This window comes from Onychostruthus taczanowskii, unplaced genomic scaffold, assembly GCF_017590055.1.
Source record: "Onychostruthus taczanowskii isolate IOZ18803 unplaced genomic scaffold, ASM1759005v1 scaffold94, whole genome shotgun sequence".
Lineage (NCBI taxonomy): Eukaryota > Metazoa > Chordata > Aves > Passeriformes > Passeridae > Onychostruthus > Onychostruthus taczanowskii.
In genome coordinates this window covers 355,146-369,550 of record NW_024507435.1, presented here as the reverse complement: position 1 = coordinate 369,550, position 14,405 = coordinate 355,146, and the positions used below count along the sequence as shown (strand labels likewise).

General features: G+C 44.3%; 1 protein-coding gene across 1 annotated transcript; it reads left to right on the top strand.

Annotated features, from left to right (window-relative positions):
- Positions 1-2,199: 2,199 nt before the first annotated feature.
- NRSN1 (neurensin 1) lies at positions 2,200-10,933 on the top strand. The gene is made up of 3 exons (XM_041426738.1): positions 2,200-2,368; positions 8,096-8,293; positions 9,340-10,933. Exons 2-3 carry the CDS (start codon positions 8,105-8,107, stop codon positions 9,736-9,738), a joined length of 588 nt encoding a protein of 195 aa, XP_041282672.1. The 5' UTR covers positions 2,200-2,368; positions 8,096-8,104; the 3' UTR covers positions 9,739-10,933.
- Positions 10,934-14,405: the final 3,472 nt, after the last annotated feature.

Below are 14,405 nucleotides of genomic sequence, written 5' to 3'. Positions count from 1 at the left end.
AGCAGCTGATAAAATCACTTCAATTCTCAGTAAAAGAGAAGCCTGTAAACTCTATGGCAACCAACACCACCACCTACAGAAGTTCTTGACAGGATTTTTTCCTTGGCATGCTCACTACTGTCCATTACAAACCTTTAGAACAGCAGACGGAAGATAACGAAAGCACTAGACTTGGGTTTCCTTTCCAGAAGGGGAAAAAAACCCAAACCACATATACAGCTTGAGGTAGAATATTGCACTTCTTCTCCATGCCCCTACCAGCTGCAGCCCTCAGGATAAATTTTTTGAAAGCTGGTAACTCAGGAAAGACTACATTTGGAAATTCCTTCATATACCAGCAGCTCAAACCCTGAGTCCCAACACGACCTACAGGTCCCGCTATTTTAAAACATCTTGGCATTGATGTTACTATTTCAAGGCTAAACAGGGCATTTGCACCCTTCTGTTCAATGTTTCTCATAACCAAGCTCAGCTACACTTCAAGAACACCTCTGATTTCCAGCTGAGTTTAAGTTTTCCTAATGTGCAAAAAGTGCACTAAAATCAACCTATGACACCACCTATGGTGATCCCTTGGTAACCCCTTTAGGGTTACTAATTTGGAGTTCACAGATCAACATTACTGCAAATGTTTCCATTGCCAAAACATTAATTTGTCTTGGTTAGCTGAGCATGTAATTCTGTGTCAGGAAACAAAACTGGGCCAACACAGGTATTTAATGTTCTTTTTATTTGTTGCTTTTGTTAATAGGTAAGTAAGCAAAAGAAGCCTTGTAAACAGAGGGAGGACTCATTATGTGGATTAATTGCTTTTTCTATAGAAGTCATCTTCCTGATCTGAGATAAAGCAGCATTCAGTGGTGACTGCAATACTACATGTAAATCTGGTGTTAGTTTAACAGGACAATTAAACACAGAATCTCTTTTAAGACTGATAGCCCATCTGGCTTCTCATTTATCACCTCACTGTATTTTCCTGGTTTTTTCACAAAGAGTTGTCAGTTTATTACATGCTAGCTGCTGTGGGCTGGGGTAAGCTTATTATACTCACTGAACAGCACACTGCTGTGAAGTAGTTCTGGTAGGTCAGGGGAACACTTTTACAGGGGAACACATTACTCATTGCTTGAAACAAGAGAGGCGTAACAGTTTTGGAAGGACAAGATGAAATGCACTGAAACCAACATTCCTTCCTCCAAATCTAATCCCTTGCTTACTCTTCTTTTAATAGCTATTTTTATGATTCCTAGTTTGCAACTACCCAAACTCACTGTTGTCATGAAATGCAGGGCTGGGGCTATTAATGAAACCATTACTCTCACCTTCTTCTTTATATAGTATAGTGATTAAGGCACCCAGGAAATACCTTGTTTTTCCTTTGGCTAATACTACCCTATTTTGCTTTAGTGCACTTCCACTTTTTCTGCATGCAACAACACTCTATTTCTGTACATATTTTAGTGCACCATATGTATATGAGCATTTAGAACTCTTGACCTTTGCATTCTCATTATTTTTTCAGAGGAATTACATACTGCTGGGAATCTTTGTGGGATTCACTTTAGCATCTCCAGCTCTTGTTGCCTTGTGATGCACTTCCCTCAGTAGCTTCCTTAACCTCCAAACTTGTTTTTTTGCAATCTTTTCCCACTGAACAACCAAGCTGTTTTTATCGGGGCAGCCCCAGAAGGCAAGGCTTGGCCCCCAGCCTCACTCTGCCTCCCTGAGGGGTTCCCCTCGGTCTCATGCTGAGCGATCTATTATGAATAAAAAGTTACGGCGTGGGCGCGACGCGTCGATTTCTCCTCACCTGAGCTGAATCTCTTTAATAAAGGCATTAAAAGGGAGAAAGATCTCCTGCCCTATTTATTTCACGATCCATTCCCCCAACCCCCAGATCTCAGTCCTTGTCCTTCGTAGGACACTTTCTGTCACGTCTATCCACTCGGCCGGGCAGACAGCATAGCACCGGGTCCCTGCGGTTTTCCACGCTCACTACAAGGGGGAGGAGGTGTGGGGGGCGCGATCAGAGGCCTCCGCGCCTACACCCACGGAGGTCACCGCCGTGACCTTGGCGTGCGCCTGCGGGCCTGCCCGGCGCGGCCGGCGGGACCCCGAGCGCCGGCAGCTGCGGAGCGCCGGCTTCCCCCGGGCGGCCGCCCTGGCCCGGCGCCGCTCCGCGCCCGGCGGCGGCGGCTCCTCAGTGCGCAGGCACGGCGCGGGAGCGAGCGGCGCTCCGGGCCGTACATAATACGTGGTGTCTGGGGCCGGCGCGGCGCAGAGCGGAGATGGGGCCGGGCCGGGACAGCCGCAGCTAGCGCCGCCAGCGCGGGGGCTCGCCGGCCGAGGGCAGCGCCGGGAGGGACAGGTAACCGCGGGGCCGCCGCTCCGGCCCCTCGGCAAACTTGGGCTCGGCACTTCGGCGGGGGCTTCCGTGGACGCCGGCGGGCTCACGGCGGGGGGACGGCGCGGAGCGACCCGCGGAAGGCAGCGGCCGCCCCGAGCTTCGCCTCGCGGCTCGGGGAGGACGCGGCTCCCCCCGTCAGGCCGGTGCCGCGCTGCCCCGCCGCCAGTGCCGGGCGTCGGGGAGGGGGTGGCCGGACCGGGATTTCCGAGGCCACCGGGGCACTGCCGGTCCGAGAGGGTCGCGGGGGCCGAGATCTCGTCCGCGTCCGAACGCTGCGGAGTTCTTCCGCTTCGGCCGGGAAACGGGAGATGGAGAGCATCCCGCTCCGGCCCCTGGCGGCGGCGAAGCGGGCGGGGCCGCCCCCCAGGAACACGGGAGAACGTGCTGCTCGCATCCCCCGTGCAGGGAAGGCTGGGCATCCCGGCTGTCCTCAGGGAAGTGGCTGCAGGTGCCCCGGCAGCGCCGCAGCCCCGGGCGAGGGCAGGGCGCCGGGACGGGCGGAGCGCGGCTCGGCCCCGCTGCCGACCCGGGAAGCGCCGGCAGCTCAGGAGGGATCGGAAAGGCCACCGCGGAGACTGCTGTCAAAGGCAGGCTGTATATGCCAGTGTTCCCCCTCCACAAGGAACGCTCTCTGTAGGTAAGGACTGGAAACATGGCTCTTTGAACAGAAGGGTCGAAGTACGTATATCTGAAGAATGGGGACTGCGACTTCACCTGTGCCAACCATCATCATTCGTGGCTTACATTCGGTGGCAGTGTGGTGTCACAGAGCAATGACACATCTATATTTCCTTTTGTGCTGCTTTTTAAATGACAGTTCCTTACATTTTAATTTTTTTAATGTGTTCGATCCTGGTACCATAAAGCAAAGTATTTGGAAAATTTTTTGGGTAATTTTTCATGGAGCTTGCTCATCTTTTAATCTGTCTGTTCACCAATCCAATCGCATCTCCCCAGATCAGCAGAGGATAGTAAAGCTCAAAGTAAACAGGACAGCTTTTGCCATGGAAACAAAAGTTGCTAGGGGATGGATTGCCACTATGCAGTGGTGTTCTCTGAAGCTGTGATCGTACATCCCACATTTTCCTGAGCACCTTGGGTTTAGGCACTGAAAAAACTTAATGATTAAGCTGCTTCTTTCAGCCTGGATGTATGTTTTCATATTGTGGATAACACAGATTTCGGTAACAGCGACTCTCTTTTTTAGCCAAAGTTTCTCAACATTTCAGTGTTTAGTTTCTCAGCCCTGAAGGCAAGACATGCAAATACACATCAACACTCAAGAGATCATAGCTACTGCAGTATTTATTCATCCAATATAAATTGGTACTGTGACACACAGTTCCTTCTTACTTGTGCAGAACTGTTTTCTCTCTGACTGTTCAGTTCCTGTGCCCTAACTGTAGGTAGCAATAACTACAGAACACTACATTGCAGCTGAGAAAAGAGACCATCTTAGCCCACATTACCAGGCTGCTTCATATTGGGCTGGGGAGCTGCCTTCTCTTAAGGGGCAAGATTTTTCAAAAGCTAGGAGATTATTTATAAGTGAAAGAGTCTGACCATGAAGAAAATGGTCAGCAGAATTAATACTATGCAGTGCTTAAAAAGAATTAGATTCCTACAGTCCTTTTTCTTTTTTTTCCTTCCATTTTTAAAGGTCATACTACTTGATGGTATCACAGCTCTTTCAAGCATAAGATCATTCTTTTGTTTTCTGTTTCACCTTCCAGCTCCTATTTATCATTTTGCTCATATACCTGACCAAAACCACCTATTAGCCTTTTACATTGCTAAAGAAAAAGAATCTAAGTGTCATGTAAGCTGTGTGGTCCTTACAGGCTGTTCTTCATCAAGCTGTTAGAAACACTGCATCCTCCTTTTTCTCTCTTGACTAAACCTATAGGCAATGCACAGAATGCAAGATCATGTTTATACAGGTCTCTGTCATGTCACATTTGGTTTTCTTAAATTTATCACAATAACTAAAGTTGCTGGTTCGGACTCAGCAAAGTGCTTCACCTCCTTTCTGAGTGCTGCTGGTGGCAGCTGGAGTAATACAAGCAAGCTTTGGCAGGACACATTATCCAGTCATGTTAATTCGGTTCTTCCCTGAGTTGACCTTATGGAGGAGCTTACACCTGGGGAAAATACCTACCATTCTGCTCATTATATGATGCTAACTTGATTACCTCAATGATTTAAACTAGCCAGAAGTTAAGCATAATTTATTAAGAAGGTAGGGTTGATGTGAGAATCAAGATCTAAGTAAGGACCCAAGAGAATGAGTTTCTGCAGAACTTTAGTTCACCTCTTTATTCTATTTCTGATGTGCGAGATGGAATCTTTGCTTAACCAAAAGATGGGTTGAGGGGGTTGGATATAAAGTGTTCTTAACATTGAGGTATAGGCAGTGTGACCCTGCATGAGAGAGCTGAAGCAGCTGTGGTAAACTGCACAATTTTTTCCTCTTCTTCTTTCCCCTTGGGGTATGTTTATGAGGTGGGCAGAACTCTGGTTTTATGAGAACTTCTCAGTGCTTGTGCTATTAAAGATGGCAGCTAGCTGTTGAAAAAATGGTGGCAGTGAGGAAAAATGACTTCTTGTTCTCTCTCTTTGGGTAGGGAATTAACAGTTTTCCTGAGGGAAACAAAAAGAGCCTCAAAAAGTAAAATAACTTGCAGCTTTTCCCCACAATAGTCCAGATGATATACATATCACAATTTTATATTGTTTTTGTACCTCAGAAAATGATAGTGTTCAAAAACTTCATAGCATGATACAAAAAAACACAACAAACTGTCCTGGTTTCAGCTGGGATAGAGTTCACTTTTTTCTCAGTAGCCATTATAGTGCTGTGTTTGGGATTCAGTATGAGAACAGTGTTGATAACATGCTGGTTGTTTCTTCATGCTTGCTCTAAATGAAGGATATTCTCAGTTTCTCATGCTCTGCCAGCGAGGAGCTGCACAAAAAGGTGGGAGGAAGAACAGCCCAGGACAGCTGATGTGAGCTAGCTAAAGGGGTATTCCACACCATAGACCATCATGCCCAGTAGAGAAACTGTGGGAGTTACCAGGAAGGGGATGATGGCAGTTTGGGGATAAGGTTTGGCATTGATTGAGGTGGTGAGCAACTGTATTGTGCATCACTTCTTTTTCTTGAGTTTTATGTCTCTTTTTTAAATTTAGTATTAGTAGTATTATATTTTACTTTGTTTCAATCATTAAACTGTTCTTATCTCAGCCTACAAGCTTCACTTTTGATTCTTCTTCCTATTCTACCATGGTGGAAGGGTAGAGGGTAGATATGAGTAAGTGGCTGCAAGGTGCTTCACTGGGCTTAAAACATGACACAAACAAATGTTTTTCAGTACATTGATTGTAGTTGGAAACATCAGTGTTAGCTATGTACAACCTGACACAGGGTGGGCCCAGGGCCAGGCTCTCCAAGTTCACCTGGTGAGCAGCTGGTGCTGCCCAGTAGTTCCCTGCTGTCTCAAGGTCTCTCTCCACCGTGCCTGTTTTTCCAACATTCCTTGAAAGGCCAGCACCTTGAACACACTCTGACAGACACTGGTGCTGTACTATCAGCAGAGAGCAAGCCCATCCACAGACTTGGAGAGCACTTCTTTAATTTCCTGAAGCTTTACAGTGGCTGAGGTGGAAAAGGGAAACTTGCAGGGAGTACAGAGGCAGTTAGGAGTTCAAAAAGAGCTCCTGACAGTAGCCGAGCTTGGCGCTAGCCCTGTCAACCGGCAGTGTTCCCTCCCGCCCTTGGCAGGTCTCCCAGCAACACGTGGGCTGCCTCCTCCACTGGGTCTTGACTTCTGTGAGAGCCTTGAAACCTCATCACTGGGTTGTATGAGAGATAGTTGCAACTGTAAGGTGCTGAGATCATGAAATGCCAAACTAAATGCATATTAAGATATACAAAACAAATAAAGTCCCACGATAATGGGTTTCTGTAAAGAAGAAAAATCAAATCCCTCTCTATTCCTGAGCCAAGAACACAAACAGATTCCCAGAGGCTGGAAGTTCAGTGTTTATGCCAGCACTGATTTCTAGCAGAGCCAGCCAAAAGACTCAGTCAGACTGTTGCTATTCCCCACCAATATTTTCTGGATTCTCCTTAATTTGAATTGTTGCATACTCAGGTATTTCATACTGAGCAGGATCACTCATTCCCAAAGGCAAAGGTCTGTAGGGCTGCAAAACTTGGAGGTCCCAGCTACCATGAGCACATCAAACCTCCCTCCCTCTAAGTGAAATTGCTGCAGAAATCTGACATACTGCTTGAAGCTGATATAAATTGAGCCATGACTTTCAGGTGCTAGTTCTGATTAACAGTTCCCTTTGGACCAAGGCTTTTTGAACTTCTTTTTTTGAAGCCAATGAGCCTAAGTGATGTTAGCTATTGCTCAAGTTGTTTTTAGGGGCTAGTGTTATTTCAGTGAATATAGTAGCGTCACACTCACGCAAGCAAATTCAGGCCTTGGACTTGCATTGTTAAATATGGGGTTTGTGTGTTAGGAGAACTTACATGAAATGGAAAGAGTAAGAAACTTTACTGGTAGTTTTCATAGCAGGCAAAATTCTGATTTTATTAAAGTCAGCAGGAGCTTGGGCATCAACTTCTTCAAGAGAGCAGTACTTGGCTGTAAGCTTAGTGTTTCCATTTCAGTCTCACTGAGCATATTGATGCTTTTAAGACATTTTTAATTGGTTTTTTTTTAACTATTCCTATATAAATACAAGTTATATACTCTTTTAATCTGTCTAGGACTTATTTTGCTTGCTTTCCATGGCTGTGAATGGTATATCAATGCTTAGTCCTGTCACCATGATATTTTATGAAAATCCCTTTGCCAGGTTTTTTTTTTCCTCCTGAGAAGCTTCTCAGTGGAAAAGAAAAACAATAATTATCTGCTGCTGTGGAATGCAACAGCTGCATCTTTGATTGGTCCATGTTGGTTGTTTCTAATTAAGGGCCAATCATGGTCCAGCTGTGTCCAACTCTCTGAGAGTCACGGGTTTTTGTTATTCATTCCGTTCCTTTCTACCTTTCTGTCTGTATCATTCTTCTATTTTTTAGTATAGCATTTTTCATGTAGTATAATAATATAATAAATCAGCCTTCTGAAACATGGAGTCAAGATTCTCATCTCTTCCCTTGTCCTGGAGACCCTCGAACACAACCACATAGTCCTGCACTTCAAAAGCTCAGAAAAAACGATTTAAAAATCCCCTCTTATGCAGCAGTTTGGAAAGTTCATAGGGTGGCAAATTCTAGAGACTGACAGAGACAGTCTGGAAAAGAGGCAACATAAGCCCTTGAGGGATGCTGGATTTTGTTACCTGGCATATCCTGCTTTTTTCAGTCTCCATGGAAACCCAGTAGCACATTAGTGTGAAAGATGGGGAGTGAGCACCCTGTGTACAGGAGTGAATGTTCCCTGCAGCACCTTTGGGCTGTGCTGTGCCAAGTCATTGAGTTCCTTGGGTTCAGTCAGGCTGACTCACTGCATGCAGCTGTACCCAGCTCATTTCTTTGGTCAGAAACAAAATGAAAGAAAGGTTTCTCCTGGACCATTTTTTTTTTTTCATCACATCTGGAGAGTTTGCAGCCATCTTTGGTCTTCCCACTACACAGATAATGATCTGCTTTGCGTGAAACCTCTCGTTGCAGGTAGGAAGGATGAGCTCCTATGCTGACATCTGCGGGTCCAAGCACACGCAGGGCAGCACCGAGGGAGGGTACCAACGCTACGGAGTTCGGTCCTACCTGCATCAGTTTTATGAGGACTGCACAGCTTCAATTTGGGAGTATGAGGATGATTTTCAGATCCAGAGATCGCCGAGCAGGTGGAGCTCTGTATTCTGGAAGGTACTGCCTGTTGCTTTTTACTGGAGAGAGACACTCCCATTTCAGGACTTCCCCTGTGTAACTACTCATATTAAGTATTCATCCGGAAAGGTCTTTTTTGTTGCTCACTTTTGCCTGAGATGGCCAAATAACTATGTCAGAAAGCAGAGCACTCTTACCAAAATATGTCAAATATGTTGACAAAATATGTCAGCTCCCTGGGATCTTTGGATCGCCTAGTTTCTCTGTCCCAGTGTCACTGAAACACCAAAGTCTTGTCTGGGAACTGCATGTACATCTTGAAAGTGTAGTTTATCTCTGCTTTGCACCTATAGAAGTTCTTCCAGATTGTTGGGAACAGGACTGGTAGGTTAAGAGCAGAGTGTGACATAGGGATCAGGAAAACCAAAAGATTTCCACTAAGGTCAGGGAATTTGACAGAGTTGGAGAAGAGCAAAAGTTGGGTGGGGCCTGTGAGGCCATGCAGTCCCTATCCCTCAATGATCCCTACCCCCAGGAACATTCTGGGTGTACCAAATTTTGTACTTACACTTGAAATGTGCTATAAACACTCTGTGATCTGTTCATATGGCAATAGCAACTTCCTTCCAATCCCTGCAATGGAATGACTTTTCATGAAGTAAAAGCAAGTGGTGGATATGTCAGACTACCAGCAGGGGCTGAACTGTTGGTGCTAACCACCAGCTAAAGCTAAAGAAATAATCTTTTACACAGCATTGGGGTTAAACTCTGATCCTCTATATGATGTGGTCTTTCAACATGAAATGCTGTTTAAAGATAGTAATGCATACTCCATTGTTTCCAGAAATGTCAGTACTCAATTATATGAGTTGTAAAAAGAGCATTTTTCCATATATTCTAGTTCTACTAGGGCCTCATATATCCTAAAAGAAAAATACCCACTTTCTCATAAGAGAGAGAACTGTGTCTGTATCTGCAAGACACAGTGAAAGATAAATGCCTCCTAGGAACACTTCCCAACTGAAAACTGGAAAGGGAAATGGAAAAACTGGAAATAATTGGGGTTTTGTTTGTTTGTTTTCCAGGTCGGACTCATCTCCGGGACGGCTTTTATGCTGATAGGTGTAGCTGTTCTCGTAGTGGGTTTCCTTGTGCCACCGAAAATCGAAGCCCTTGGGAAGGATGATTTTGTTGTTGTGGATACCCGTGCCGTTCAGTTCAATGGGTCCCTCGATATATGCAAGCTGGCAGGGGCAATCTTGTTCTGTGTTGGAGGGTCCACTGTGGCAGCATGTCTGCTGATGTCTGCTTTTGCTAAAAGTTACTCCAAAGAAGAGAAGTACCTCCAGCAAAGATTTAAAGAGAGAATAGCTGATATAAAAGCCCATGCAAACCCAGTCACAAAAGCGCCAGCACCAGGAGAATCAAAGATACCTGTCACTTTGTCCAGAGTTCAAAATGTCCAGCCTTTATCTGAAACCTGACCCTTCCCTTAGGTTTTGTTTCTGTTGTAGATCACTTTAAGTGGAAAATATCAGCCCTTGTTGGCATCTGTGCTAGTCAAGTAAAACATCGAGTGCTCTGCTATATAAACATGCAGCTAATGGGGGAGCTGCTCTGGTAAGAATTTAGGATTGGGGAAAAGAAAATTATGTGATTAGACCTGTGACTAATATATTCAGTACATTTGAACCTTTTAATCTGTATGGGTACAGTAAGTTCTTGCAACAATTATTAGGTGTTTAGCTTATCAGATTGCATCCCTGGGAAACCTAAGGTGCACTTATTAAAGCTGTACCAGGAGCACTCTACATCCCACTATTTAAAGTTTAGATGAATTTTCTATTTTTTCAATTTCATTAATTTGTTTAATTTTTATGGTCTTTTGCCTTTAAAATACTGTTCAGTCTTACATTCCCCACCTGGTTCTGCTGTCTGGGAAGCCAAAATTCTGCCCTTGTAATTTGCACTTGTCCTCCTGTCACATGCTACAGTCTGTATCAAAGTAATACTGCACAGGTGAAACATACATGTCAGGGAGAGCCCTTAATTTGATCCTGTCACTTTCCCAGCAATGTAACTTCCTGGGAAAGGCAAGTTATGCTTGATCCTGAGTTACAACTAACCTGTGCTAAAGTGCCACTTCTGTCTTAGTCATTGCTGTGTTAGCAAAAACTACAAACAAAATAAAGATAAGGAATTCCTGTGGGAGGAGGAACATCCTACTTGTGTGTCTTTTCTTTGATATTGTTTCTTTCATTAGATTATTATGTTGAGGCTAATACAAAATAGTTTTGTTTTGTCTGGGTGAGAATGAATAAATGTGGTTTGACATGCCCAGGCCCTGTATTCTGTCAGTACATCGATGTTAGATGATCTCAACATACGTATCTAAAGACATTTTGAAATGCTGTTTATATTTTTATAGAGAATAGAAAAAGTTATGCTTAACCAGATACATCTGTGTAAATGTTTACCTAAAGACTTGTCCTTTAATGGAATACCCTTAATTATTTTCTCACCCAGGGCAATTATTTTACTGTCTTAATCTGTGGATTTAAATTAAAGTGTATAAAGAAAGATGTGACATTTGTATTCTCTGACAATATGTGCCACCTTATAGTTCTGTCTATTTTTTGAATGGATTGAATAAAATTCCAGGCGTGAGCCACCCATGGATTTTGTGAAAAGTTTCTTTCTAGTCAAAAAAAATTTAAGAGCGCTACTTAAAGGAGAAATCAGCAGTTGAAACTCACTGGTCTCTTAATGCCGTCTGTTTTCATCTTACAGCAGCGAGGAAGCCGCTTTGGTGCTGAATCAAAGAGATTCTGCCACAATAATGCAGGTATGTGGTAAGAGCTGTGCTCTTTGCCTTGCTCATAAAACATTTTATGGTCTGTGACACTTAGTTCAGGCTTACAACATCAGTAAGTCAGATCATACGTGTTTGGAAATTTTGGCTGAATCTGCAATAACTATTATGGTCGACAGTACCAGGGGAAGTAAAATTTTCATCTGCAAAGAAAGTTCCCATCTTGGCAACACAATTGCAGAGTCCAAGCATTAGCACTGCAAAGATGGACAGTCGAGAGCTCTTCACATACACACATGGTCACGGGGAATGGAAGAAAGGTGTAAAGGCATCTGGCAATTGACTGGCACCCATATATTAGAAATGCAAAGGCACATTGTACCCAGTACTTCAAAATAAGACTAATCTCAAGGGACAAGTAGAGGAAGCAGTGCTAAAGAGGAAAAGATCAGAAGACTGGCAAGGTGAACTGCGTATTTATAAAGAAAGCCATCAATCACAGGGGTGAGGGGTACTGATTATTCACAAGGCACATGGAGAGGCTCACTGCTGCTGTTTGTTAGTTATTCCAGGTAGAGAGGGTCCTCAGAGTTTCCTGTCCAAGTCGCAAGGACTATTGCTTACTGCCATTGACTTCCACTGATGTCAGGCTATTGGTGTGTGGGCAGCAGAGTCAAACTGTTCTGGCCTTTTCAGCTGAGACTTTTTAATTGTGCATGGAGGAAATGTGACATTTTAAGTTTTACAGTGGAGTTCACAGAAGGAGATGAGAGTGAGGGCTCCTGTAGCTGAGTCCCTTCTCCTCACTTGCATTTTGTTAGCAGTGTACTGGAAGTTTGACTGAAAATCCAGCTGGAAAAGAAAGCAGAGGTTGGGGTAGTTCACCCAAACTAGCTATATGGATGCACAATTCTCTTTAAAACACACTCCATCACACATGCAAATGTCACAAAATTTTCATCCAGAGGACAACTGACCCAACAGGTAATTGATAGAGCAGATCCAAACATCAGGTGCTCAGTCACATTGCACAGAACTGAACATGCTTTGACAGTACAAAAGCAGATGAGTCATGGCATGGCATTACTCAGGTGCTAGGAGAAAAGAAATACCCTTAAGGGTTTTCCTGAAGCTTTCTGGGATAGGAAATGCACTTGTGATTTAGCAGCAGCAGCAAAGCTGATAATGCTGTCATGGCTAACGTTGCCACACACGTTTCATGTCATTAAACCCTTGTTTTGGTTGCTTGGAGCTTTTCTGGAACTGAGACCTCCAGAGGCTGCAATCCTTCACAGCAGAGAATCAGTGCCACACACAGCTTTTGTAGAAATATTGAGCAGAAAATTGCTCTGTTACTATTAAGAAACCACATACTGGAAAGATTAGACACCTCAGGAACATTTTTAAGATCCATTTTCTTGTAACGTTTTACCACCTTCACGCTTTGGTGGAGGAACTGAAGCATTGAGAAAAGGCAGTGTGTTCTTCTGGAAAATGCCTGTGACATGCCCTCCAGATGGGGACCAGCGAGAGGCAGGCAGGCTCCCTGGGAAGTTTCTAGTGAGGTTGAGGGCAACCTGTCCCTGCATGTATCAATGTCTCTACCATGTAACTTTTTCACTTTGCCCATCCTCATTAAATTGTAGCACACACTCGACTATGAGACTGCCTGGAACTTCCCCTCCAAGCCATCAGCTTTCTAAAGGATACATTAATGGAGACTCCAGTGTGAATGAAAAGGCTTAAGCAGCCGAGCTCTTCTTTCTTCAACCCTTTGACCTCCCTGCTCCAGAGTCTACTTTCAGTTTCTTCATGATCACCTAATTATTTCTTGCCCCTCTTCTAGCTACATTTGGCATGAAATTACAGCGCAGTCCCTCCCAGCCCAACATCATTTTCTCTGCAATTGTAGTGAAAGAAATCACAATTTTCATCTGAGTGGTAATTACTGGCTTCATTTTGGTTAATAGATGTTCTGAAGGTTAGCTCTGCTTCCCCAGTACACTGTGCAGAAAAGGCTTCTGTTAGCATCTGTTCTGTCCTCCACTCTCCAGGCTGTCTCAACCCCTTTATTTTCCACTTTTCCTAGTGCATGGTGAATCACAGGCAAAAGGCAGAGATGGAAACATTCCTCCTCTTGAGCTGCCTGTAAGCAGATTTAATTCCCAGTTTCAGCTACAGCCTCAGCCTGCTATTTCCAAGTATGAGACTTTTAATCATGCACAAGTACAAGCAAACAGCTCTTCCTGAAAGCAGAAGCAGTAGAATGGGGAGGCTGCAGAGAGAGAGGTTTGGTAGGGGCGGAGTGGCAGCACAACCTGCACACCAGGGAGGCCACTCAGCCCTTGAGGACATGAAATGCAAAGGAGACAGCAAAAGACTACAAGTGCCTTAGCTGGATGCACTTTCTCAGCAGCTTTCTAAAAGGGCTAAGAATGGAACAATTTTGGTAAAATAAAGGAATTAGCATTTGGGATTATTCAGCAGTGACTGGTCATCCTGTCATTACGCAGCAGGCTGCCCTCTCAGCTTACAGCATGTCAGGGGTAGAGAGATAATAAAATACAAGCTGCATGAGCAGGCTTTAGAGGCACAGCCTCACCCCTTCTGTGTCCTACTCCATACACAGCTGAAGGAAGCAACATCTCCTGCACCAGTCAACTTGGGGTTAATGCCCATGCACCTCTTAGAGAAACAATGCTTGTGTTTTGCCAGTTAATCCCCATGGGACAGTTTGTCCCAGACAAAAATAATTGTAAATGGGAAGACCCACCAAGTTTTCTCCTATTTCCAATATTTAGACACTGTGTGTGATTCTTCTGGAGCCTTCTGGTCTCTGGGGAAAAAATCCATCCACCCCTTCATTTTTCTTCAGTCCTTATCTGGATGTGTGGCAGACCACACAGTGTGCATTTCCTGCATCAGTTCACTTGATGCACATTAAGCAGGCCAAAGCTCAGGCCAAAGCTGTCAGATAATTTACAGAGGTATTGGGATGAAAATAATCTCTGCATATTGGCAGTAGGTGAGGCAAGTACTTCTAACAGCCCTTCAGACAGAAGAGCCAGCATCAAATGACCTTCTTTATTGTTTTTTTCCTAATTATTTACAGCTGATTTTTGAAGGCACTCTGGTTTTCCCATAATTTTCCATTCATGGACTTTTGCAAATATAGATGGGACATCAGTTTTAAACAATGCTAATAAGCTAGTCAATTTAACAATGTATGTTATGCTGCTCCAGCAATTTCAGCCTCAAAACTTATGGCACTCATCACTTCAGGCCATTTCCTAGCTAAAGGCACCCTTCAGCCTGAGGCTAAAAGGATGTGTTGATGTT

What these genes read in the sequence shown, in the direction of transcription:
- NRSN1 (XM_041426738.1), top strand. Translation starts at nt 8,105, where the DNA reads ATGAGCTCCTATGCTGACATCTGCGGGTCCAAGCACACGCAGGGCAGC. An exon ending in GGAGCTCTGTATTCTGGAAG is followed by an intron (nt 8,294 to 9,339) that starts GTACTGCCTGTT and finishes TTTGTTTTCCAG; the next exon opens with GTCGGACTCATCTCCGGGAC.